The sequence below is a fragment of the Drosophila erecta genome, unplaced genomic scaffold (assembly GCF_003286155.1).
Source record: "Drosophila erecta strain 14021-0224.00,06,07 unplaced genomic scaffold, DereRS2 tig00000055-arrow-pilon, whole genome shotgun sequence".
Lineage (NCBI taxonomy): Eukaryota > Metazoa > Arthropoda > Insecta > Diptera > Drosophilidae > Drosophila > Drosophila erecta.
Window position 1 is genome coordinate 4,603,887 of NW_020825200.1, and position 27,135 is coordinate 4,631,021.

Sequence of the window (27,135 nt, forward strand, 5' to 3'; positions counted from 1 at the left end):
CTGGAGTTGGTTGTTCAGGTAGTTTACAGGCATTTTAGGCAAATTTCAACAAATGTCATGGTCCACAGCAGGCGGTAATAATTCAAAAAAGTGCAGCAGACTTGTTCAGGGTCGCACTGCCTATGTGCCCACTATATAGTATGCGCCTTATTGCTCCTGATCGCGGCTCTAATTTATGCGGGCCGGTGGAGCTGTGAACTCGTGTATGACGATCAGGGGGTCTGTTTTTAGGTATTTTCTGTTTTTAGGTGCCTTTGAGTGGTACAGCGCCTGCAGCTGCCCAGTTGGCACGCGTTACTATCCGGGGGGAGTGATCACTGAACTGTGAACTTCGGGTGTTTTTCAGCGAGCCTTTCGCGGCCAGAGTTATGGTGCCTGGTTTTGGGTTCTTGGAAGTGCGACCAGAAAACATAGAGACGCCCACTTTGCTTGGATCTCCACTAAACTGGGGGCTTCGCTCACTGGCTCCCTGGCGTTGTGTTATCTTGAGCGCATAAATAATTAATTTCAGACTCATTTTGCTTAATAATTTTTTAGTTGTTTAATTGCAAACCTGTTTGCGCTGGCTTCGCCGTGCCTGCTTGGGTTTTGTCTTGGGGCCAGGCCGGACCATAAATGGTCTGCGGCTGTGTTCTTAATTTACATTGCGCCAAAAGAGGCTAAGAATCTGGCACTTGAACAATGTGAAATATTTTAGTCGCCGAGTATGTGGGATTTTTGACAAGCCAAGGGGTTTGGCAGCAGAAGGTCGCCGATATGTGTGCCTTAATCGCGATCTCAGAAAAAACAAATAGGAGTCGCAAACAACAAGTTACTAGGAGGAAGTGACTGTCAGCAAGTCACGGGCATAAAATTAAATGGTCTAATACATACATTTATATAGGGACTGGTAAAGTAACAACTGTTGTGCTCCTATGCACCACCGCAATGTTGCCAATACTTATCTTAATCCAAAACCATTTTGACAATCTAAAAACCCTACCCTCTTAACTGGCAAAAGGTATTCGAGGGCAGACCTAAATGAAATCCGCCAAATCGAATTGATACCTAAGAACGTCTGGGCCAAGACATGCAGAATCTTGTGAAATTCTCCTACCTGTTCAGTTCTGAAATCTCTGTGCCTGGTACCGCCACCATGAACGAATGACTCATCCGAGTCTGTGAACACGTTTGCGCCTGTCAAAGCCTGGGAAAAAGGAGCAACATCGAACCCATGGGGAACCTGCCGCAATCTTGGATCTTTGTTAATGTGGTGGGTGCAAAGGAGAGGGGTTAGCACTGCGTAGAAGTCTTCAAATCCATTGCAATGCCCGGCTCAAAGGAATTGCGTTTATCGTTTGGCCAAACCTGTTTTGGCATTCCACATCACTAGCCCCCCGCACTTGAGCGAGTTCGTTGCCTAAGTCTTTTGTTCGATGCGCCGCAGAGTTCATTGCCTGTATAGGTAAACAAAATGCATTTGTGTATTAAGCCATATTTGTGGACTCCGGTAGGTGATAGGCCAGCCATCATGAGTGTGCACTGGGTTGTTAATTAACGGGGGAGAAGCTGGCATTGGCAATTTGCATAAAGCAGGAATGCGCAATTGGCCACAGGCTGATGGGCTCGTAATTTAAAGTAAATTATGTAACGGGAGGTATTTGCATGGGATTTTAAACATTGTAGAACATAATACAAAAGTTCGTCCTCCATATAAAATATTACACAACAATATTATAATAAAAGACATTTTCTTAAGCCAAAAAACATTTTACAAACATTGCTTGAATATTTTGTTAATGTAGCCGGTGACATCATTCCAGATCCATTACATACATTTCCCTGCTCACGCTAAATTCCTCGAGAGCCACGGGACTCATCATGAACCATTGACATCACCCACAGTAGTAGAACATATAACCCACTTCGCTGGGGACGTTGGCATCCCATTCCCACCCATTCCCAAGGCTGGTTAAATCTGAATTCCATGCCGGTCGCATTCTTTCCCATCTCCCAACGCCAGGCGGAAGTCGAGGCTCTGGTATGCGAGCATTCTTCTTCTGCTCCAGCGTCTTCTCTCCAGTGATATTCCCAAGCTAAGCGAGCTAATTTAGTGCTTAGCTCGACATAAACTGAGTGCGGTTCCTGTTTGGCTTGTTAATTGCGCGGACTTATGCAGATGAGCTTCGAAATAGAAAGCCTGCCGAGCGGGACAATCAAAATATTTGGCATGAAGGTCAAGTCGCGGTCACACCACTCCCAAAAGGAAGTAGCCCACTCCAACGCCTCCGAAAATGGACAGCTTAGATCCAACATCCGTTATGGCTCAATTTCATTTACTTTTACTGGTTTTCAGTTCTTTTCAGATCTGGCCTGGCCGCTTGCCCTGGGACTTCTCCATCTATTGTGTTGGCTACCACGCCCATTTCCCCCAATGGGGATTCGCATTTGGCATACAAAGTGTTGACCGCTGCATTTGGCACTTGGCATTCCACACCAAACAGCTACGACACATTAAATAATAAATTTACGAATGGTAAAAAGTATGCGACAACCAAAACGGAACCAAATTAGGAAGTGGCCACACCACAAAGTTCCCCAACACCATATTCGGGGGCTCACTGTACCTGACCAACTGTCAGTGGCATATTAATTATGATGTGATTGCTATGGTGGCTTCTTCAATGGTTAAGTTTTCAGTGTTTTAATGAAATATTAAGTTTGAATTTATCAAATTATCAAGCTGTTATCAAGTCAACCTTATCAGTTCTAAGTTCCATTTCACCTTGCTTTGCATATTGCAACCTTTATTGCACCCTATAAAAACCAGATAAGTGTCAAATTCAAGTTATTTCCTTTCACCGATACGCGATTCTCTCCCGCCAAATTGATATGCCACTTTGGCACCTCTCTTGCCTTTGTGATTAATCATAAATTATTCAAAGCCCAACTGCTTCCGTTTTGGACTGGAGTGTCTGTCACTCTGCCAGTCAGCCCGTCAGCCCGTCACTCCGCCGATTTATATGTCTCCTTGGATGTCTGGTGGTGCTGGTGCTCCCTGCCAGATTGACAAGGTTCGTTGGGGACTGGCACCATCAGTGGCCAGTGGGTCAGCGGGGGGTTGTTGCATTTTCTTGTGGTTTCGATGGCTGTCCAGCTGCTCGTATAAATATCCATTGGCAATAAGAACGCCAAGCTTATTTTACATTTTATTGTATAATTTTCGGATGTGGTTGCCAAGGAAAAAGTGTAAAAAGACTAGGTCCGTTCTGACTGGCATAAATTAACGCGTGCAACTAAATGAAAATAAATAAATTTCGTATTTACATTGGGGTTCTGCTCGGCTGCCCATCAGGTATGTCGCGAAGATCGGCAGACAATGGGGCGGTTTTCTCAGAGCACTATGCAAATCGAATTGCTGGCTTAGAAGGGGTTAAGGTTCGGGCGGGCCTCAATTTATGGTTATTAACACAATATTTGTTGTCGCTCCCTGGTTAATTAGCGGGCGAGGCCTTTCTGGGAAACGAAATCAAATGGTTCCCATGCAAATAGCCCGGCCAAAAATCAATTAAAAGCGCACGTGACGTTCAACTACCCACATCTGCATCCTTTCCCGCCGGCTTGTCATTCCACTTGGGTGTTTTCTAGTTGACCAAGCACTTCCTGTCCCAGGGGATTTCCCTGGGAGTCCGTTAGTTGGCCTTGTGCTTCCTCTGGATGATTAAAATATCTAAGCAGTAAGGGCGTGGGAGCCACTTCGACTTTGAAATCAATTTCACTGGCTTTAAATTCTATTGATTTATAGGTCTGCGGGTTTCAATTGATGAGTTTTTTAAGAGGGAGGAAGGATTATGTTTGATTTTGTGATCTATATATTTTTTGGTGGTTAGGGTGGTAAGGGCGTTTGCCAAATTGAATTGTTTACTTGGGCTGCGTACTCGGCCATTAAATTGGATTTGATTTATGCGAGACAAGTGCCTGATCTTGTTAAAATTTATGAGTTCCTGAGAAGGGTTGCAACTGTGTGAACTGAGGGCGGCAGGGATTATAAGGGTTCGCATTGGTTGTCTTAAATATTATTTTAAGATACACTTTTTGTCACACACTCTGACCGCAGTCAAAGTTTTGAGCTGAAATGGAAAACCACACATTGATGAGACAACAAGAAGTCTTCAATCAGGTCTGCGTTATCTTTTTCTTGACCATTCGGTACTCGTGTAACTCGTTTCTAGAGAGGAGTAACAAAAACAGGTAGCTTCACTTTCTAACAATGATTGGTTGGCAACCTTTTCATTTCAGTTTCTTCCACTGAGGAGTAATGAGCGCTTTTTTAAGTTGATAATTACGATGAAACAGCAGAAACAGGGGCAGAAACAGAAGCCGAGATTCAGGAATACAATGGCAACCACAGCTCATTTGGTTAGCCCCAGAGGCCTGGCCGAGATGAATTGTATTTTCTGGTCAAAACTTCAGGCGCGAAGAGGTTTAGGTAAAACATTTGTTTACACATGAAAATACCAGTAGCCCATTGCTTCGAAAACACAAAGATCTGCGAGGGATCCACACAAAAGGGCGGCTAGAATGAGTGATATTCTGGGAGCAGCGTGGGAAACGCCTTATGTAACTCACTGTAAGATGTCCCTCAGATTCCCAGGGTCTTATTAAATACCATGATCTGGTTGTAATTTCTAAGCTGATTTGGGGAGAACCCCTTTGCGAATCAATTAAGGGCACAGAGAATCGCCTTTGACAACTCAATTACAAATGCAAATGCAGAAACATTGGCGAAAAGCATTACAAAGGGGGTAAAATAGAATTTAAAGATATTTTTAGAAGTGTGTAATCCGCAGTAAAGGGATATGAAATGTTGCTGACTAATAATTATCTAATAATGACGGAAAAGTTATCACCAGCTCTTTCTTTCACACCCGCATAGAATATTGTTTTAAAGCAATTTCCATAAATCACTTAATAAATGAAAAACCACAAAAGTAGCAATTAAAAGCTGTTTCACATTCATAATAAAATGAAATTGCCTGTTAATTAGCAATTATAAGGGCACACTTTACCGCTTGCCAACAGATTAAGCTGGGGTAAAGCCCATAAGCTCTTCAGCAGATTGCTGGAAGCCCAACCCTCTGAGGCATTTGGCGAATCTGATCGAGGAGCTGGAACCCACTGGCCAGGGCATAATCCAACCACCATGTCATGGATCTCCGGACCAGGCCCGTCGCCCGCACTCATTCGCACCACACTCTTGCTTTCATGTCGGGCAGCCATTATAATTATGGCGACGAGTCTGCCGTTTCTTGCTCCGGCTCTTCGGCATTTTCCAGAGCTCTTTTCATTACATTTAATGCCACAAAGGAATTTGAAAAGCCTAACAACAACAAAGCAATACGTCGCTGCTGACGTCGCACTGGTCGGCCAAGTAGAACTTATATATATGCACTGGGAAAATAGTTCCTTTCCAGGTTCGTTAAAAATTTCAGAAGTTTCTCCCAAAAATTGAAAACATGAATATTTTAGATTTAATATTTACCTTTTCTCTAAATTAGTTTTTAAGATTAATTTGCTTTCCGCAGTGTAGGATGTGGACGCGCTCGGTTGACTTTCATGGATCAGTTGGGGCGAGCAGCTCGCAGCTCCAGAACTCCACAACTCCTCTGTTTTTGTTGCTGCCCGCTGTTTGTTCTGGCATATACTATACTATACCTATACCTATACTATACTCTACTATACTATATAGTATTTGTTGCTGTTGTTGCAGTCATTACCGGCATGACAAGCACAAAAATGCGTCGTCGTTCGTGCGCAGACGTAGCCGCTGCCCGCAAAAAAGCAAAGTTGCATTTAACTAGTCGAGGTATTGGAATAGGGCTAGGCCATTTTAGACCCTAGTCCAGAGCTAGTTGCTCCAACTATGCATCGATTGATGGAGTTGGAGTGAACTCGGTTGAACCGCCGGCTTGGACAACACGTGTCTAAGTCGATGGCCGGACGGGAGCTGATTTCCATATCTCTTCTGGCGGACGCACTTGGCTTGTTTGGATTGCAGATACGAGTACTTAGAAGTAATCTTCCTCCTCTAAATGCAGCCAGGCGTTTCGCCAGAACAAGATCAAAGGGACCAACGAAACGAGCCACTAATTTGATTCGTTAACAAAAAGTCAGTGCCACTGGTAGTGGAATAAGCCTATAGGGATAGAACATATATTGTCTTAATCTCTAGAATAAAAGGCTGGAAAAAATATCGCTTGGCAATAAAAATAACTCTTTCATTTATCCGACAGTTTGTTCAGAAATCATTTAGAAATCATAAAACGTTTAGATATTACAGACATCATCATCTGTGCTCAAAAGTACTGTCAATAAAAATCAACTTTAATATTCTATCCGAGCATCAACTCTCAAAGCAATTACAGCCTTCTAATAACCTGAAATCTAAGCCCAACTATATTTGGCAATCATCGACAACATGGGCCGCACCCCGTCCCAGTTGGGAATGCTTCCAATCCGACAAGTGGTCAGGTTTCCAGCACCGAAAGTTCCAGCGATTGTTGCCGGGCCAGTGAGCAGCTTTAATCTCGGATCTGCACACCCGAATGGCACACGAGTATAGAGTTTAAGATTTTGTGAATCTGGCTAGCTGTTAATCATAATCATGATACCCCAAAGTACTGCAAAAAAAAATATACGAAAAAATGAAGAAAATGTTTTTGACTTCCGTTTGAACAACTCATCCTGGGATCCCTATCCCGATCTCGAGTTTCGATTCTCTGAGGCTGGACAACCGCAAAGTGGAAGCGGAAGTGTCGCCGTCCGGACAGGTAGATGTTGCCCCTATTAATTGTGACCTTTAGGACTCTGGCTGGCACAGAAACCCCAGTAATGCCACTGCAACCAGCTAAAATCGAGCATGCAATCAGTTCCAATGCCGCTTTTTGTCGCAGTTCGGATGCAGTTTCTTCACGGCGCTGGTGGCTACTGGCTGTTGACCATTTAGCAGCAAAAAGGCAGCTATGAATGGCAAATGGCAGTGCGGGCCACTCTGCAATTACATGACCAGCTGCCAGCAGTTGGCTTGCACCAGGAGGGCGGCGAAGGGGATTGGGCTAAGGTAGTTGCACTCATCACGTATTGGGAGGTAGCATACATGGGCATACTTAAGGGGCAATAATGTGGTTTATCAGCAAGTAGCCACTGAGTTCGATACGGGCATGTTATGACAAGGATGAGATGTGGACAAGGCTCGGGCCCAACTGGTTGGGAGTACTCCACCTTCTCTCGAAGGGAAACTCTTACGCAGTGATGCTCAGGTGGGCAGGAAGCATTAAGATCTCTTGGAAAATTAAGAGAAATCTCCTAATGATGGCGATTACAAAAATTATTATTATATTTAAAGTAATACCAAATAAAATAAAATAAAAAAATTAATTGCTTTTAAGCCAAGTTCCAAGATATCTGATATCGGAGCTAAAGTAACGAAGCCCTTTTCGTTACCCCAATCTCGCCACTTCCTCAGAGATTTGCATCTATTTTTTCTGGAGTGTAGTTCGCTGCAGATCATTAAGACGCCAGACCAGAATGAGTTGGCCAAACAGAGAGGAGCACATCCGTAGAAGGACATCTGATCGCTTTTTGTCGTGGCATTACACAACCGCAAAGTATCCGGGAGGGGAGGAGGTGATAAGGGCGCAGGGGGAGGAGCAGCCGTTTGGGGAGGGGTGCAGAGAGGAGCTAAAGATGAAAGTGCAGACAAAGCACTGACTGAGTCCCCAAGCCGAAAGTTGTTGTCTCCACTATTTCTTTTGCACTGAGTGAAAGTAAGAGCAATATTTTTCAGATATTTTATAGCTATGCTTGTTAAGAAAGGTAAATTAAACTAGATTTGTTTAAGGAATATAAGCAAACTGTTCCTATCCCATACGTGGTATGGATTAATAAAAAGAGTAATCCCTCCTCTTTTTGTCCAGTGCACTTGTGGCTTCCTGCAGCTTGCGACGTGTGACGACATGTAGAACTAATTGTCGTCCACTGCGGCAAGGGAACCTCGGCGTGCAGGAGGAGCTGGTGGGGATTGGGTGGTGGGGCACCGAGGACCGAGCAGGAGGGGACTGGAACCGACTTGGCAGCAACTCCGACTGCAATTGGCTGCACCGTTCGCCTTGTGACAGGCATAAATCAGTTTTGTTTCAGTAATCGGCGCAGCAAGAAGTCCAAGTCGAAGCCAAGCCAAGTTGGAGTGAAGTGAGCACCTGTCGGCGGCTGAAAACCATGATGATCTTGAGATTTTCGCGTGTGTTGCGTCATAATTGAAAACGATCGCGGTGTGGCACCTTAAAAGGCATCCCCCCAGTGGTGGCAGACACTCTGCTTTTTTGGCAAGGCAACAACTTCGCCAACGAGTTAATTAGAGTTCGGGTCGTGTGCTCGGGCACCGAATTGTTTTGCCTGATTTATGTATGTTGTATCGCCGGACAATCATTCCTAGGCCAAAAAAGGCGCAGTCGCAGCCGCAGCGCTAAATAAATAAACCAAAAATTAGCGACATTTAGTTAATGCACATAAATAAGATACGAGGCGCGGGTATTCGATATTGCGAGACTCCAAATTGGGCAAGACGCTCGTGTGCCGAGATACCGTGATCCACAGATCCCAAGATCCAAGATCCCAAGATCCCGTGTGGGCAGAAGTCTAACAAAGTAACAATCAAACAAACAAACAGAAAATAAATGACAAGTTTAAATAACACTAACAATCGGCTTTGCTGAAGCTTTGTTGGTTAATGAGCGAACCCATATTTGGCCAGATCGAAGTCGTCCCAAGATGCCCGCCCCGCCGGCCACAGTGAAGCCTGCCACTGGTCACACGACCAAGCTCAACAATGGCAAATCGAGCATCAGCAACAGCAACAGCAACCACACATTGAGCAACTCCATCGCCCATCTGAGCGACTCAAGGACCAATCTCACTGTCAACACGCCCACCACTTGCCAGCGCCTAAGGTATGACACTTTAGCAGCTCTTGGCTTTTGATACTCGAACTAGTTTATCGGGTCGGGCATGAGTTCCGAAAAGTTCCCTCCGATTGTAGTGTTAATAAATTATACCATAGCGTGGGTCTTCGAGGGGCTTGGGTACCACCACTGTGTGTTAGGTTCCATCTATAGAGTTTGGCTAATTGTGTGTCTGTTAATAAATGGAATTTGTCAGTGTAAATTATGGCTGAACGGATTGTTTAATTCGTGTTAGCCACTGCTAAGTGAAAGGTATTTTTTGGTAAAATAAAATATCTGAATCTCACAGTTGTATCTTTATATCAACAATATCAAGTGTTTCACCCTACAAGAAAATTTGTGACGCAAAGGATACGATAATTTACATATCATTTGTTACACCAAATTATAAATGCAGAAAATGTTTCAATGGTTAATTGTCTTGTTTCCACAGCGAAATGTTTCGGCGTTCGATTGCCAGCAGCACTCAGTCCAGTTCCAGGGAAAATACCTACGAGGAGGTAAGACAAATATGCATATGAATAAAAGATCATCCTTTGATAAGCCACAATGAAGAGAACTATTATAATTACAAATGTAGATCGGAGGATTATAAATGAAGTGTTGCGCGTGAAATATCTGGGAATTTAATTGGGAAGCGGCAAAAATTAGGGAATTCAAATCAACCCCAGAGATGGAAAACTGATCGTTTTTACCTGCCATAAAAGTATTTTGTTGAATGCCCATCCCAATTCGGCTAATTAATCAAACAAAATGCCAAGACGTAATTTTTCGTGAGAGGGGAGAAAATTCCTGCAAAGTTTCCGTTACCCCCGAGGAAAAACTCTCGAATTTCCAGGCGTTCCGAGTTGATTTACTTTTCATAATAAAATCTTTTGGCAAGCCCATCAAAGGAAAATAATATACATTTTAGGGGAGCGCGTCGGCGACTGCCTACTGTGTATACGTATCTATAAGTGCGCGGTGTGTAATCCGAGATACTTTCGGTATGGGTTGGGGTTCTCGTCCAGGAGCAGTAGATCGATTTATAAACAGGCCGCGCTCAAGTGTGACAGCTGCCGCTCGGCATCGTTGTATCTTCGAGATACCTTTCCTATTTGCTAAGAAGCTGTGAGCCAGGACCAACGCATCGAATCCTTAAAGACGGCAGGCATTGACCTGCTTCGGAATGCCAAACGAAAACATCTGTCGTCCTCAAAAGGGATCGTCGTCGTCTTGGTAGATACTATATATTTATGAGTCTGGGTGTCCTTTTCATGTTATTACAGGCGTCTTCCTCGATTTGGCGCGCTCAGTTCGTTAGCCCGAGGAAGATCAGGTCGATGCTTGATGGAGCTGCATTCCATACAGGTTTTCTGTTCGGCTGCCTGACGCCTCTGCCTCTGAAGGATCGGAAACATCTGCCTGGGTCGTAAGCGGGTCCTTGCGATAGCCAGTCCAATAATTGAAAGTAATTTCCCTGCACTCCAATGATGGCGGCAAGGTGATAAGCCAGTTTAGTCGCCCGCATCCTGCAAGTTTTGTTGACAGTATCCGGTTAGGGGTGTATCTTTATAGCCAAGCCTAAAATCTTCTGATCTGAACACTAAATAAGGTTCTTGGCTGGGACAAAAATTTTCCTGTAATCCTGTAGATTATTAAAAAGGAGTTAAGGGAAGTAGGTCCTAATTTATAATGTAAATTCTACATTTTTTATATTAGATGTAAAGATAAAATCAATAATTACGCAATGTTTTAAATAGGATTTTTATGGTCCATCTTTCACCATTCTTAACGCATTAAAAATAAATACCCCCATCTTATTAGACTGTGTTCTTAAACTCCACATTACACAATCAAAGTGTCGGGCCAGAAGGTATTTTCCACAAGTTATCCGATACCAAATGACCACAAGCTCTAGGTTCTGTCGCTTGAAAATGTATCTGGCAGATACGCATGCCATAGATACATATTTGAATAGAGTGAGGCAACGCGTGTAAAACGCATAAAATTGCAAATTACCGCGCTCGAATGCACGTCATATGACGATTTCAGAGCTGCAGCTTTGATTCGATTTCATCTGAAACTTGGAAACCACAAAGCCAGGCGGAGCTGGAATCTGAGACGCAGTTCAGACGCAGATGCAGATACAAATGCAGATCCAGATGAAGATGGAGGCGATCGCAGCTCAAGTTGAGCGTGTGGCAGGCAGACGACGATCTCTAATGGGCAATGGCATCATAATCATCATCATTGACAGCCGGTCTCATGTTGCATTTAGCTGGGGCCACTGATAGTTTGTAGCTAGTGAACCCCAACTCAGACCAAGTTGCACTGTGAAACCTCCGCGGCTAATCTGTGGAAAGTGCAAGTGAGTGCACTCTAGCCAAACATTTGCCTTTTATTGCAGTGCCCTAATCACAAATCAAATATTTCTGTTCGCCTCGAGGGTTTTATGGCCTTTGCTCCGTTGCGGTTCATCGTCTTTGGATCGGGATCGGAATGGGAATGGGAGTTGGAATGGGACTGATTCGGTGCCCTCAAATATTTGACAAGGCCCAGTGCATTCGACTTCTGTATCCGACTGACTCTGGCCGAATTGATAGCCTCTAATCAGTTGCTCTGTTTGCCGTCGAATGGGTGCCATAAATTACACTGCTTTGCATTCTTCTTCAAGTGCTCAAAAAAGGGTGATGAACCGTCTTGACATGTTTTATATTTCAGTGCTTAATTGTTTGATTTATGGCTACGAAACTAACTATTTTAAACCATTCTATTTGAATTAAATATAGTTTTAAACTATAATTTTACTAAAGAATTTCATGTTCGTAGTTCTTATAATATTACGAGCTTATTGATATACATCGGTTTATTTTTCCCACCTCCCGAATTATTTTCAGTCAATAACTGTTCAATGTTCTTTAATGTTTTCCGACTGATCCCACGGATTTTTTACTCTTTTCCCTGTCTGATTTCCCACTTGGCTAGACCAAATAAATGTCACCTTCAACTACTAAAGAGGTTTCCAATTGAAGAGATATCACAAGTCAAACATGCGATGTCTGCCTGGACTTGGGTCATGTGCCTTTCATTACCGTCTACTGGGGGTATCTAAGGGCTTTCTTGAGGAGATCCGCCCCCGGTCCGACCTCATTGAAATGCAAACAGCTACGATATGCCCGGGCCATCACCCCGATCCTCTGCTGATCTGACCATGTTATTATTAAAGACACCTAAGTGGGTCGCCAAGAAGTGGGGATGGATCGTCGTGTGTCCGTGTGCTTTGTAGTGCAGCACGTACAATAAATTAGTGACATTATAAAAAAATTAAAACGTGAGCTCCTCTAGCTGAAAATATTTTGACAATAATAAGCAGCTTTGTCCGCTGCCTTCTTGTTTTTCCAAATATGTATGTGTATATACGTACGCATATACCATTTCTCGAGAGCCGCAAATTCACAACGCAAACAACGTGACATGGGGATCCGGATGGGTTTGGGTTTGGGTTATACGTCTTCGTGGGGCCTGTGAATTCATTTTGTTTGCCTTTGCCTTTGCTTTATGCGTTTTTATGTTTTATAGGCCTACTCATTAGCATGCCGATCACGAGAAGCTTACAATTTTGAACTCTCCGTTCTGTTTTTGGTGTGGAGCGACTAGGACAAAGCACAATTGTCAATAAAATTGCTGGTCCGAGTGACAGCACGCACTCGAAGCCATTTGAGACATTTTACGGAGGGGCAGAAATCCGTATCTCAGCTCCGAACAATTAACGAAATAAAAAGGCCGTTCGGCTGGGATCCCACGCTTTTTTCGAGCGGCGGGAAATGTGCGGCATTTAAATAATTTTTCGATGCCAACCCACACCAACCAGCCGCAAGCTGATTATTTGTATACATTTTATTGCTGAAATTTATATGCGAAAATGCACATGCGAACGGAGATTCATTCACAAAATGTTTGGCGCATCTGTAAGTCAGTTTTTTATCATAATCGTATACAGCGGAAATACAGAAGACACAAAATGAGAGATACGAATACACGGAGTCTACCTGAATCTCAGAAATCTCAGCCGCGAACTGGTGAATGAACTGAGAAAATACCTTCGTATTTATGTTTAACTGGGGTTTTTCTAAGCCCCGAATCTCTAGGTCATTAGCAGCTTTTTAGCCGGAATTAGATTGTCTCGGTGGAAGCACTTGACTTTATCTTCGCCCAGCATGTTTGGGAATGGAAAGTCCTGGGATCCGAACATGTTTTGTACACATTTCGGGCAAATCCTGTGTGGCCTCTGAACTGCAGGTGGTCCCTGAATGAAGGGTGCAGTTTGCGAGCCATTTGCCAGTTCGCCATTGCAAACCCAGCTCAAATAATCCGCAGTCTAGTCTATTAGAACCGATTGATTATCAGCTGGAGAAATTATGGAATGATTTTTTCGGTCACAAAAGTAAACTACTTGTGTAATTACATTGTCATGCTTTTTCATTACTTTGAAATTTGTTTGACTAAATCTGTAAAATTCAGCCATAAGCTGATTACCCACTGACTTTTGGTAGATAAAACAACTTTCTATTGTGGCTTTCCTCTGCTTTTTCACAGCATTTCCTCATTAGTTTTTGTTTGTGGCACAATGGAAGTTGGTCCAAGTTGCCACTGTCTCCTCCACTGATGATAATTAAATCAGCGTTGCATGACACAACTTAATCAAAACAGAGCCAAACTGAAAGTGAATTCGGCTGGCAAAAAAGATACAGATACGCAGATCACAATTGAGGTCAACGAACACGGTCCAAGTTGTCAACCGGCACTGTAGGCAGAATCCATTAATGTTTCTATGGGACTTTGAATGGTTTCCCCCCGAAAAAAAAAACAAAAGAAAGACTTTAAAAGATACAAAATCTTTTTGTCTGCTGCTTTTATCAGCACATTTACGTGCCAAATCAGCGGGTGAAAGTGTTGCAAAATGAGCGGAGCGAAATGGCGAAATTACCCCAAGGTGAAAATTGTTTTTCCTCGCTCCACAAGGAAGGAAAAATTCCAATGCGAAAAATTGCACCCAGAGCAGACGCCTCCAGTTGGCCTGGAGTTTTCCCACACTTTGCAGGTGGACGTGTCTGAACTTTGATTAAGCAGCTCGCGTTTCCACCGAGTTTTTCACTGAGTTTTCTGGAGCCGGGTAATAAATGTGTAACATTCTGTAATGGCTGACAACTATGCCTATGGTCGCATGAAAACCGATCTCTGAGTCATGCTCGATTAGTCAGAAGAATTTTTTGGACAAGTGAACGGCCTCTTTGAGTCACTGCAACCGCCAGAGTTTTCCATTTCCCGCGCTGCCGAGGAAAACCTAAGCGTGTTCGCATTTAATGAGTGTCGCGTTTATCGATCGCTGTGGCACCTGTTTCCGTTGCATAATTTCGTTGTCCAAGCCACAAAAACACAAGAGTTCCTTCCTTGGGTTACCAAAATATTTACACATTTCGGTGAGTAAACGATACCCAGGCGCTAGTTCTAATGAAGTTACGAGGGAGTGTGGCAGGTGTCTGCTGCCAGATCTTACGGGCTATTTGTAACCCAATAGACCCAGTTTACACTCTAATGAGGGATCAGTAGATACAAGTAACTTAGCTGCTAATGGGTAAAAGGAACTAGAAAACGGCCTGGAAAATGTGCATAATAAAGGCCTTAATTGGGTTAAAAATATAACTTTAGCTACCTGAAAACAAGCTCTTTAATGAATTGTATTATTATTGTGATTACATTTAGTTGTAATAGAATAATAAACAATATAATCATAGATGGCAGTATTTTGTATACATTTATGTAAATGTTTTTTGATACTTTATGGAATGCAGTAAATGACTCGATCAGCACTCTTAGAAAAGAAGACGAATATCTTCAAAGAAGCCTTGACTAATAGAGCTACAATGGTTTGGCCCATAAATCTCGCTACCATATCGCAATATCTGCCTTGAGCTCTGCTTCCCAGAAGTGCATTTCGAGTACATCAGAGAGCGTACCTCGTGATTTTCGTCATTTTTTGCACTGCTAACCATCCGCAACTAATGCGGCAGAAGGAGATACATCTGAAGGATCTTCCAGAGACGAAAGGCCCGGCGTGTGCGGTTGGCCAGGCTGCTTATTGTTGGGAAATCATAAAAGATCATAAATAAATAGCGGGGCAGCAGGGATTTGAATTTGTCGGTTCTGTTGAGGGTCGGTCACACTTTAATTGCTGAAGATAAAGCGAGTCTAAGCGGATCTCTTGGACTGGGAAACGTACACAGAGTGCGATCCATTCGGGTCCAGTGATTCATGCCGATCCGTCTCGTTCAGTCCGCATATTTTCCTATGCAGTCATCTCGCTCTGGGTAATTGATACCCGAGGTGTTGATTTGTAAAACAAAAAACTGTTTGCTTATAAACAAAAGGCCTTGTTATGTGCACGAGCATCAGCAGCAGTAGGAACAACAACTGAATTTTCGGGAATTTAGATAAGAAGCGAAAATGTTTTCATCCGAAACTAGGAACAGATAAAGCTGGGTCACACCCAATGGGCATTCAAGATCCCAAGCCCCCACCCAGTATGCAAATCAATGAACCATTAGTTTGGGAAGCTATGAAGAACTCAGATTCCCCTCCGAACCTCTGATGTGGGTCTCCATTTCAGTGACTGACAGACTGATTGTGGGTCTTTGGTAGTAACATAGCCGACTCTTTCACTACCAATATTTTCCTTGATAAGCTGACTTATCAGCGAGGCTCTTTAAATATTTAATCTGCCTCTTATGATTTCTTGTACAAACGCCAATGTTTATGCAAGATTAATGGTCAGGCGCACGCCTTCCTTCCTCGTAAAAAGCCCTCATCCCGCGCCGAAAACAAGGTTCATATACATATTACCTCATCGCCGACTTTCCTCTGATCTTGAACTATTAATTAGGCTGATTTCATTTTGATTTGTGGGCTGGCTTAGTAGCGGATGTAACTAAGTTGAGATCGAACTGGGAGTTTAGGCTGAAAGTGCCTGAGAGTGGAAGTTGGTTTTGCTGGTAGATGTTAGAAAATTGTTTAAAAATGTATTAGTTAGTATTAGGTTTCTTTGACTGATGCAGAAATCCGAACGTATATACAGAAAGTAATAAAATTAATAACAGAAAGTAATAAACATTTAAGAAAAATGATCGGAAAGATAAAGATAAACATTGGCTTGCTTATATTTATAAACAGTGTGTTACTGTTAAACTTCCATTTTGATGTGTTTATAAATTCAATTCATACAAAAAGGAAAGATGATATTATGCATCTTAAAAGATGTTTATCCGAGCCCAAAAAGCGAAACATTTCTTTATAAAAAATGTATCCAATGAATATAATAGAACCCAAATTCCCTCGGCTACATGGCACATTTGTCCGGAAATCTGCACACAGCAAAGGACATATTGTCAAACATCGGGCATGAAGGATCCTTTTGCTACGAGCCTGATCCTCTTTTGTGCGACACCTTTGGGAGACTGTCAATAAGCGAGGGCATTGTTCGACATCAGCCAAATGCAGCTGCCTTTTGCCATCGAACTGCGAATCATTTCCTTGGCCCGAGAACAAAGGATCCGTCAGCAAGGACATGTGGCTGCCAGAGGACAGCTTATTGGCCAGGCAGAGAAAATACAAATCGATGCAGAGCATCTGCATCTGTGATGGCCGACATGTGCCCACAAGATGCGAATGATTTTTGGCGGTAAAACGGAATTAACACAGGATTTCTGGTAAATAAATGGTCGAAATAAGGATGGGTTATTTGACTGACCAAAAATTCCACTTATCTAAGGGGTTTATCCTTTTGCTTAAAGTCATATATAATTTTCTACTAACCTATCAACGAGTGTTACAAAAAAACCTTAAATTAAAAAGCATACGATCTTGAAATCTCGTGAAGATCTGGTTACCCTGGGGAAACATTCAGCTGGAACCGAAGCTAAAGCTGAATGAACTCATTTCCCATTGCTCATGCTGGCTCAGCTTCTAAGCGGCTTTATGGCTTTCTGGCCATTATCAGAGCGAAGAGAGAGCCAACTCTTGGCTCTTTCTCCGCTCTGGCCTCTCGTCTTGGCCAGAAAAAGAAGCAGCAACATCAACGGCATCAACTTTTCTTGCTGCCGCTCGGTTTTATGGCTCTTTTTTCGGCAACATGCTCAGTCAACCTTGGCAAGGCCGTTGTTGCCGGTTTTTATGCTGTCTGTGTGCGTGTGAGTGAGTATCTGTGAGTGGGTCCCTGTGGCTGTGTGTTTTCGCGTGGGTTTTCTTTGGTATGCGGCCAACGGAAGTCGGGAATGGGTCATAATCGACATCCCTATTGCTCTGGCCCCTCTGTTCCCCGATCTCTTTGCCCCCTGTTCTACATGTCCGCTCCTGGCCAACAGATGTTGATGCCCTTCGGATAATTGCACTTGGCAATGGCTTGTTGGTGTCATTAGAGCTGCGTTTGGGTAAATACAGCAATTACAGTATCCGCAGCATGTCCTGTTGCCAAATTGAGCGGAAAGCCCATAGAAAATGGAAAATGACAAAGGAAATCAAGCGACGAAATTAACAGCTAAGGATATGGTGTACGCGTCAAGCACCAACAAGGAAATGGGCTGGAAAATAATACTACTCTCAACTGTTTAGTCATTTTAAATTGGCAATTTTTCAAGTATTAAGATTCTGAATATCAAAAGTATTGAAACACAAATGCATATATATGTACAATGTACAATGGAAAATTAGTGCCCAGCTTGCGATCGTTTAATGATCCTTTTGTAAATAGAGCAAATGCAGTTTCAAAGACAATTTCAGTATTTTACGAAATCAACCACTTTTTGCATTTTCAACCACCGCACAGTGGGGAGATGTGAAAATAACATTCAGGTTATTTTAAAACCCTAAACTGTTACACTGTAACTTTCAAAATTATTCTTAGCGAACAAATCATGTGCTCGATAGTAATATATAATCAAGAATATTACTTATAAGCCTTGTGTGCTCATTAAACAGCTGCTTCTTAAACTAGCTGCTTATTTGGTAAATTCAATGGTACTTATAAGTTAATAATAATAAATATACAATGGTATAGATCAGATTATTTGGATAAAGTTTATTATCTGCATATCTTCTAGCGTTGACTTTTGAACAAGAAAATTCAAATAATGCCCACTGTGCACTCCTGCTCACACACACAGACACAAAAGCAGTTCCCTTCTCGCTCTAAAGTGCATTGCCAGAGCAGAGCGGCGCATGCCGTCTCCCTTGCACAACCCCTACGCCACATCCGTGAGAGCGGCGGTGCGCGTGTGTGTGTGAGAGAGCGGGAGTTTCAGAGCGGCTTGGACGTTTCTGCCGTTTCTGCGTCACTTCAATTGCTTTCGAGAAGTCGACGCAAGCGGTTCGTATTCGTGAAGTTCGCATCTGTATCTGAATCTGAGTCCGAACGAAAAACACCAGAGAAACGATGCGCGTGCGCCGTGTGAATTTCGCCAAGTTTTGAAATAGCCAAGATCTTTTCCTAGTGATGTGCCTATAAACCAAGTGCAATTGCCCAGTAAAAGCAATCAAAGACCCCCAAAAACTTGCCACTTGAAACACTTTTGGATTAGTTTCACGACGAGCAAATAAACATTAACAATATGGTTCGAAGTTTGGCCCAGTGGACAAAGACGCTGAGCTTTCCCTCGCGTCTCTCGCCCAATCGCAACTCCAAGGACTGCTCCACTCTGGCCAGTCCCGTGCCGCCACCCACTCCGCCCCGGAACAAGACGACCTCCGGCAGTGGAAACTGCGCCACATCGCGCTCCTCCTCGTCGACGGTGTCCTCATCACACTCGTCCTCCCACAGTTCACCCACTCCCGGGAACAACAACAACAACATGCCCATCACAGAGCTGGAACAGATTGTAAGTTCACCAAGATGTAGTCAGTGTTCCTCAGAATTATCAAGGGCAATGCACCAGAGATGTGATCTTTTCGTCTTGCAGAGCACATTACGTGCTGATTCTGCAAATTTCATATCTTTGGCGTATTGCGTTTTATAAAATTAAATTAGTCATAGAACACAGGCTGTTATTGTTTCTGAACTATAGGCAACAAAGTATTTAAAGGATAAAGTGTTCATCACGAATAAAAAAGTTGGGTATAAATATAACAATAGGTAATTTCGAGACTCAGTTAAATTCATTCACGATAGTCAGATGTGCGTAAAGTGGTATTTAAAACAGGGATCGCATCCGTACCCCTGTGGACGCGACTTCCTGTTTTGGCGAGCCAGCTGTGCAAACATTTAACAACTAAAGCCCGCATATAATTGCCACAACCATAATAGCCGAGCACCCGACACGAGTGCATTCCATTCCATTCCCGATAAAGCTCATTGACCCAATTGAATGGGGCCCTAGACCAGCGGCCAGATACTACGGCTTAGCCAGCACTTATCATTATCAATCAATCAGTTTCGTAAAGCAAATAGGCCCATCTAGAGCGTGGGGACGTCCACTGATAGCGGATTTCCACACCCGATAAGCGGGCTGACAACTATCAAATATACGAGTATATGGCATATGTATGGGTTTCCCGTACCGAATCGGGTGCCATTAAGCCCCCACCGTTTGACGGCCAAGTTGAGAGCAATTTGCCAAAGCTGGGCGACAGATTGCCCGGCCTTAACACATGGCAGGAAAATGGAACTAAAAAACATTCCGAACGAGATTGAAATAAAAATCCGAAAAGCAAACAGGATGTAGACGCGCTTGAACTGAGGATGCGATGGGAATTTTTTATTTTAGGGATACAGACACAGTCTCATCTTGGGCGACAACATATGGGCACAACGTGGACCGATTTCTAGAAATGGAAAGAAGAGCCGTATCAAATGGGAAAATAGGGTTTATTTTGAGGCATAAACAACTGCAGTTTGCGGAAAAATAAAAATTTACCCTGAAATTATTTGAAAGTTGGAAAAGTAAACTGTTATATGAGAACTCGATTACCGAATACTAAGGTAATCGTTCCAAATAGGTTGACTTTCCAGCAGGTGAAAAGCTAAAACTCAATCAACTTTTTCTGCCTCTCGAGTCAAATTTTCCCACCGACTAAGCCCATTTCAATGCGGATTCGAGTCTGCAGAGTAATCAGAATTCCCGTACTTCGATTTCGCTGGCATTTTTTCGCAATCCGCTTTTGACATTCTCTCCCCGGTCAGTGGATTCCGCAGACGAGAGCTGCATTCATTTGCAGACCCAGACCCACTGCGAGCCACACCCACGCTGCACGACCAAGTGGCGCTGCCTGGCTTAAAACAAAAAAAAAAACAAAAAATAAATAAAAACATAAATAACGAAAATCAAGTAAGACGACGCCACGAGCATGCCACAGTTTTCATTGGCGGCCGGGAAATGGAAAATCGTGACCAGTGGCGACCAGGCGCCGCCGACGCGTCCGCGGCAAATGCCAAAGTTGAAGAGCACTTAAGATACAGGAGTCCAATGCAACCGTTAGCCGAAGGAAACCCAGGTGGACCTAGGCTTATGTAAGGCAGGTTCGCATTTTTGCCAACAGAAACAATTCAGAAAACGAGTTTCTTGTTTTGGTTTTGGTCTTAGACCAGTGAAGCGCTCGGAAAAGTTGCCCAGCCGCTTTTCAGCTGCTGCCGAGCTGCTGCTCCGGTGCAAAGTACAAACATCCTTGGCCAAAGGTAAACCAGTTAACCAGTTTCAGTTGCCAACTGCTGACGGGGGCGTCTGCCCTGTTTTTTGCCTCCTCCTGGACTGGCATTCCTGGAATCTTGCAATTATGGTGCAACCCGTTAAGTGGCGGAATGGAGCTTCCGTCTGGGAGAATGGTTCCCACCAATCCAGAATTGCATTTCCCACACGGGAAACCCGATTAGCATATGGTCAACAGATTAGTGTAACAGGAACTAAAGGCTTATAAATATCTGCTTGGTCATTAAATTACAATAGAGTTTCTCTAATGAGCAACTAGTAGATATATGATTCAATTTATTGAGGCCAATATTTTCAATAACAACCTACTATCAAGTTGAAATTGGAGTCCATATAGTTGGTTGCTCTTTCAAGAACGTGCTGAACGTATATTTTCACAAACATTTTGCTTTCGATTAGCAATCAATTAACATATTGCTGGTAATGACACATTTTGAACCGTCTATGGCTGACTCAACGGATTTCTCCCATTCGCCGACTTTTGGGGACCTTGTCAATGCGAAGTATTTTTGCTAATGCCAGCAAGAATTTGGCCCGAAGTCTGACGACCCCAAAAAAAAAAGAACAACTGCATTTCCTGTCGCTTTTCCAGACAAACAGCTGCCAACCAGGCCAACATAAAGGTCAGAGCCGCACGAAAAAAGAGCCACAAAATGTGGCAGCTGCAACAAAGTTCACCTGCGTTGAGGTTTGGCAACCAAGTCGGTGTGGTAATAAATAGTGGCAGAAACTAGAACATCTGATCACCGGGGATCATGGTTTGAAGTCGTAATTTATCCATTTCTTGGGGCCAACGCATGCAAATTCATCACCGTGATTAAGAGTGGCAAAAAGCAGCATTTAACATGGGCACAGTGGATATTTTTGTGATATTGCGATATTGCAGGTGCAGAGGGAGCGGCAACAAAGCGGCGACAGCAGCAGCAGCAGCAACATGGTGTTTTTACCTGTTTAGAAATCAGCTGCTCTGCTCCGCTTTGTCCCCTCATTTTCTGAGGTGAAACCAGTTTCTGGCTTTGGCCATGTTTTGTTTTCATTTTTTCCTCTCTCTGCCTTGTTTTGGGTCTTGTGTTTTGCAGCTGTCTCAGCTCAGCTCATATCCACATCCATCCATTGTTGCCGCTGGCATCGGTGGCTTCGCTGGCTATTGCTGAAATTACACACTGCTGGAGTATTTTTGAAATTGACAAAAGTGCACATCAGCTGTTTCATCGGTTTCCTTTATGGCCAGCTTGGTTGAGCTACAAATTCGCCAGCGATGCACTTTTAAATCCGGCATCGATGCACTTTATTAGGTCACCCATGTAGCCATAACTTTGGCAATCTCCGCGACTGTGGGAAGTTTTGGCCTTAGGCAAACACCTCACCGAAAAAAGCGATCTAATTAGTGTTCCAGCTGCGGGTAAATATCAGAAGCATTTAGCACAGTTTTCATAGAGCTTATAATGTTGATACTGTAGTCCCATATGAATGCTGAGAATTTCTTGGGCAAACACAGACCGCCGAGTCTTGAAGTATAAAAAGCTAATGCCAATGCTCACGTACCAAATAAAAAGCATGCCAGGGGCGTTTTTTAGGGGGATATTTGTGCAGCAGACCCATGCCAAGTTCCCCCCATCCATGTCTCTGCCTTTTGTGCATTACACAAATGAACGTCAACATATTTTGGTTGGGAATATTTTGTGTTAACTGAACAAACGGAAGTTCTCCCAGCGGGGAATGGTTTACCAATAATGGAAGGTGCTAAGTCCCCTTGCCCCAGAATTTGATGATCTTTTGGTTAGCAGGTTGGGAAATCGTGCTCCAGAAGAATAATAGAACACTCTGAGATCATAATGCTTGCATTCAGATTTGGTTCGAAATGCTTTGTTTGGCATTTGCCTATCGAAAATATGAAATAATCAAGTCGATCTCCATCTAATCAACCTGTAAGTCCATTGTGTTTATGTGAGAACATATAATAATATTTTCCCTAGACTCAATTATATTATTATTTAGAGGGGCGATGCTTAAATAGACTCGACCAGATCCCGCATAGCTTCAAAAGTCATTTGGATAATCAGACAAACAAATCAATGTATCCCAACGGACTGCAACCCTTCAAATTAAAGTGCCTCCCAATCAATTTGTCTATTAATAAAGCCCCAAGAGGAACAGATCTTCCAGAAACATGGCCGAACCCAAAGTTTTTGGCCGCCCCAAACTTTCAACAGAAGCATAAACAATGGGATGTTGTCTGATTGAAGCCAGGCAGAGCCATAAAAGCAAATAAAACAAACTTCTTCGTCTATGAGCGCCTTGAACTTTAAGGTTGGGGCAATTCCAAGTAGGAGGCACATGTATTACGGGGAATCGAATCGAATTCGATGTCTAAAATTATAAATTTGTCTTCCTGCCTATTCCTAACTTCATTTTTATGATCTGCCGCTGCCCGATGCACCATGGAAACATGGAAGTGCCTCCAAGTGGAGTGGGCATGTTGCCACTCCAGGAGGCTCCAGGTTGCGTTCCATAAAAATAAAACAAAATGCGCCAACTGCTGTTGGTCATAAATAATGCGTTTGTTCGCTCACATTTCTGTTTGCTGTTTCCACTTTCATTGGCTCGAACATTGAATTTGATTTGGTTTGGAGTTGTGTTGTCTGTCCGTTTGATTCATTCAGTTTTATGTTATTTTTTAATTACCGAAGCCTGAAATTTGGCCACGCTTTCGTGTCTGAATCGGAATTTCAATTGGTTTTGACTGCGGCTTTACATAAGAACCAATCAAACTGAATGACTCTGAGCAGTTGAATAACAATATTCTCGATTTCCTTGCGTTTTTCATCTCTTTTTTTTGGCATGACGAAAAAACAAAAGTTGCCCAAAGATCGCTTAATTATATAATCATCCGCCGAAATGTGGCAAACGACCTCCATTGCCATTCCATCTTTGTGTGGTCCCCAATGTGGAAGTCGGAGTAAATTAACCTTAGCAGAGCGGCAAGTAATTGCCACTAAAAAAAAGTTTCTTCAGTTTTTTTCCTGCCGCTTGGCCCATAATTGTTTGGTTTCCCCGTAAACATTTGGAGTCAGTTGACAAACAGTTGGACGGGGCCAGCTTTTGATCTCTGATCTTCTCGGATGCTGCTGCATGTTCTTCATTAAATCTTCATCCTATATGTGATGCGGAATTTGTGTAAACACCGCCCGTTTGTTTACGGCATCTCCGATTGAGTGGCGGTTACTTCCTGAACGAACTCTTCTGTGGGTGGTTCGACTCCACTTCCAAGTCCAATTGCCTAATTGGTCCATGGCCCCATCGAGAGTTCAACCGCAGTTCACCACTTTTTAAGTGACATTTAACAGCGGAACGGCGGAGAAGAGAAGAGGAGCACCGAACTCGTTTTCACGTTAAATGAAATTACCAGCAAAAGGCGATTCCATAGAAATAATATTTTATTTTTTCCACTACGCCCATTTGCCGGGCACATGGGATCCGAATCCGAGTCCAAGTCCGATTCTGAACTCAACCAGCTCCCTGCTCATGTGTTAATTGCTTATTATATCTTCGTTTTTATGCCGCCTCTACGAGTCTGTCTGTGGTACCAGAACCAGATGCAGCGACATGTTCATTTATCAAAAGTCAAGCCACGCTCCTCCAAGCCCCCTGACCTTCCCTCTTCCCTCTGGCCCCATATAGGCATACATGCTGCAGATAAGGTCAATTAAAAGAGTCAACCGGAAATGTCGCGACGTTCGCTTAGGAGCCACATCTCCCCTACATCTCTCTTTTTCTCGATTTTGACTTGTCTGCTCATCCCTTTAATAGTTTGTCAAATATCAGCGGATCGAACAATTACCATATCCAAGAGTGGGTGGCTGGCCATTCGAAATGGGGGCGTTTTAATTAGATTACACCATCGCAGCCAGTCATAAATATTTTCGCACAACGGAGCAATTTATTATTTTAATCTACCGGATGTGCAGTCGCACTCCTCTCGCCGTCCCCTGCAATTAAAAGCATACGAGTGAAGTGCATAAGGAAAAACTGGGGAGCAGAACTAGAAGCGGGTGCAGTTCTTCAAAAACCCGAAGTACGAGTATATGGGCAAAGGCAGTCAAGCGATGGCTGGAGAAGTTGAGAGAGTGCCCAAAAAGAACGTTAGAAGGTAGGACAGGAAGTGCCTGTCTGGGTGTGCCTAGGAACCTGAGCAGTCATGTGTGAAAACCCCTCAGGGGAAAATGTGCGGCGAAAAGGTGGCGGGCAGGTAGCTGGAAAATCAATATCTGCTATGCATTGGATAAACAACAGGTCAAGGGGATCGGAAGATAAGAAGTGCCATCTCCTGTCTATCAGCTTGGGAAAGTAAATCTGGTAAACCTTATTAGAGGAAGGGGGGTCTCAGGGACCTCATTAGTTTCAGTTCAACTTCCGCACTTGTAAAGTCAGTAATGGGTTTGTGAAAACATTTTTTCACACCAAAGAGTTCTATCAATACTGCGTAGTTTATCATTTTTTACATTTCTATTTATATTTCATATTCTGAATTCCTCATCGATCTTTACTTACTCACAAATTCCTTTATCTTGTATTTGCAGATCTATCCCGGTCCCGATCCGAAACACATCATGGGCTCCCTGGTGTTCTGCATTCATCACAAACAGGGCTGCAAGTGGTCCGATGAACTGCGAAAGCTGAAGGGACATCTTAACGCCTGCAAACACGATGCCACCCAGTGTCCCAACAAGTGCGGAGCTCAGATTCCACGGATCATGATGACCGATCACCTCCAGTACACCTGCACGATGAGGCGTACCCGATGTGAGTTCTGCCAGAGTGAATTCTCCGGAGCTGGTTTGGAGGAGCACAATGGAAGCTGCGGCCAAGAGCCGGTTTACTGCGAGGCCAAGTGCGGTCAGAGGATCCTGCGCGGCAGGATGACCCTTCACAAGTCCAAGGACTGCGCCAAGCGGCTCCGTCGCTGTGTCCACTGCCAGCGGGAGTTCTCGGCAGACACACTGCCCCTGCATACGGCCCAGTGCCCAAGAGCTCCGTTAGCCTGCCCCCAAAGATGCGATGCTGGTCCGATTCCCCGGGGTGAGCTAGAGGCTCATCTGCGTGATGAGTGCCAGTCGCTAGCCGTGTCCTGCAGCTTCAAGGAGGCGGGATGCCGCTTCAAGGGTCCCCGCCAGATGCTGGAGGCCCATCTGGAGAGCAACGCCGCCGCCCATCTCTCGCTGATGGTGGCCCTTAGCTCGCGGCAGGGTCAACAGATCCAGATGCTTAAGTCGGCGGTGTCCAAGCTGTCCATCAACTACACAGGCACTCTGTTGTGGAAGATCACCGACTGGTCGGCGAAGATGGCAGAAGCGAGGGGCAAGGATGGCCTGGAGCTGGTCTCACCACCCTTCTACACCTCCCAGTATGGATACAAGCTGCAGGCTTCGATGTTCCTCAATGGCAATGGACCTGGGGAAAACACGCACGTCTCCGTCTACATAAAGGTCCTGCCGGGAGAGTACGATGCTCTGCTTAAGTGGCCATTCTCGCACTCCATCACCTTCACGCTGTTCGAACAGGGCGCCCAAAGTGGCCAGGGAGGCGTGGCGGAATCCTTCGTTCCGGATCCCACCTGGGAGAACTTCCAGCGGCCGTCCAACGAACCAGATCAGCTAGGATTCGGCTTCCCGCGCTTCATCTCCCACGAACTGCTGCACAGCCGACCCTTCATCAAGGGGGACACCGTGTTTCTGCGCGTGAAAGTGGACCCCAGCAAGATAGTGGCCGTCTAAGGCGCACCATTAGTACCGTAGACATTTACTCGACTTGTGTAAATACTGTGTATTTAAATTTATGAGTAAATCACCTAGCCTAGCGTAGTCTAGCCTGTTCAGTCTCAGCGGCAGCTTCGGGCGATGTTGGCCGGCAGGCGCTAACTGGCCTTGGAATGCTGACCGCTGGGCCACTGCGTCATAGTCATATTCGATTCGTTTAGGTTTTTGCAGTGCTGGAATTAAACCAAAGCATAATTACGCATAGAAATACATTGAGAGCTCATCCAATTCATCCAATAAAATACGCCTAAGTTTGTGTCTTAAGTCTTTTGTTTAGAGATTTGTATTATTGCGCGCGATGCGATCACTTTCAAAAGATCTTCAAACTAGACCATACGCTCAAAATCACTTAGACCATAAGTTGCATGTAAATAGTGTTAAATTCGGAGCAGCCGCAGCGACCGCAAACCTAGTTTAGTTGTAGTTGTACTTAGTTGCCTAAGCGAACGCATAAGTCATTAGTACCATGAACGCGAACATAAACATGAGAATCCAACTTTCAGCATAGTCAAATAAGTTTATGTTTAAAAGCTAAGAAGTCAAACATACAATAAAATGCAGTAACTAAAATACAATTTCAAATTTGTT

At 43.9% G+C, this 27,135-nt stretch overlaps 1 protein-coding gene across 2 annotated transcripts; it reads left to right on the plus strand.

Moving 5' to 3' along the window:
- The first annotated feature begins 8,163 nt into the window (after window positions 1-8,163).
- Window positions 8,164-27,122, plus strand: LOC6541238 (TNF receptor-associated factor 4). 2 transcript variants are annotated; one of them, XM_015159822.2, is made up of 3 exons: window positions 8,164-8,987; window positions 9,433-9,499; window positions 25,312-27,122. In XM_015159822.2, exons 1-3 carry the CDS (start codon window positions 8,809-8,811, stop codon window positions 26,503-26,505), a joined length of 1,440 nt encoding a protein of 479 aa, XP_015015308.1. In that variant the 5' UTR covers window positions 8,164-8,808; the 3' UTR covers window positions 26,506-27,122. The 2 variants fall into 2 exon arrangements, with proteins under 2 accessions (XP_015015308.1, XP_015015307.1); XM_015159821.2 differs by lacking the exons at window positions 8,164-8,987; window positions 9,433-9,499 and adding an exon at window positions 18,339-18,907.
- The last annotated feature ends 13 nt before the right edge of the window (window positions 27,123-27,135 follow it).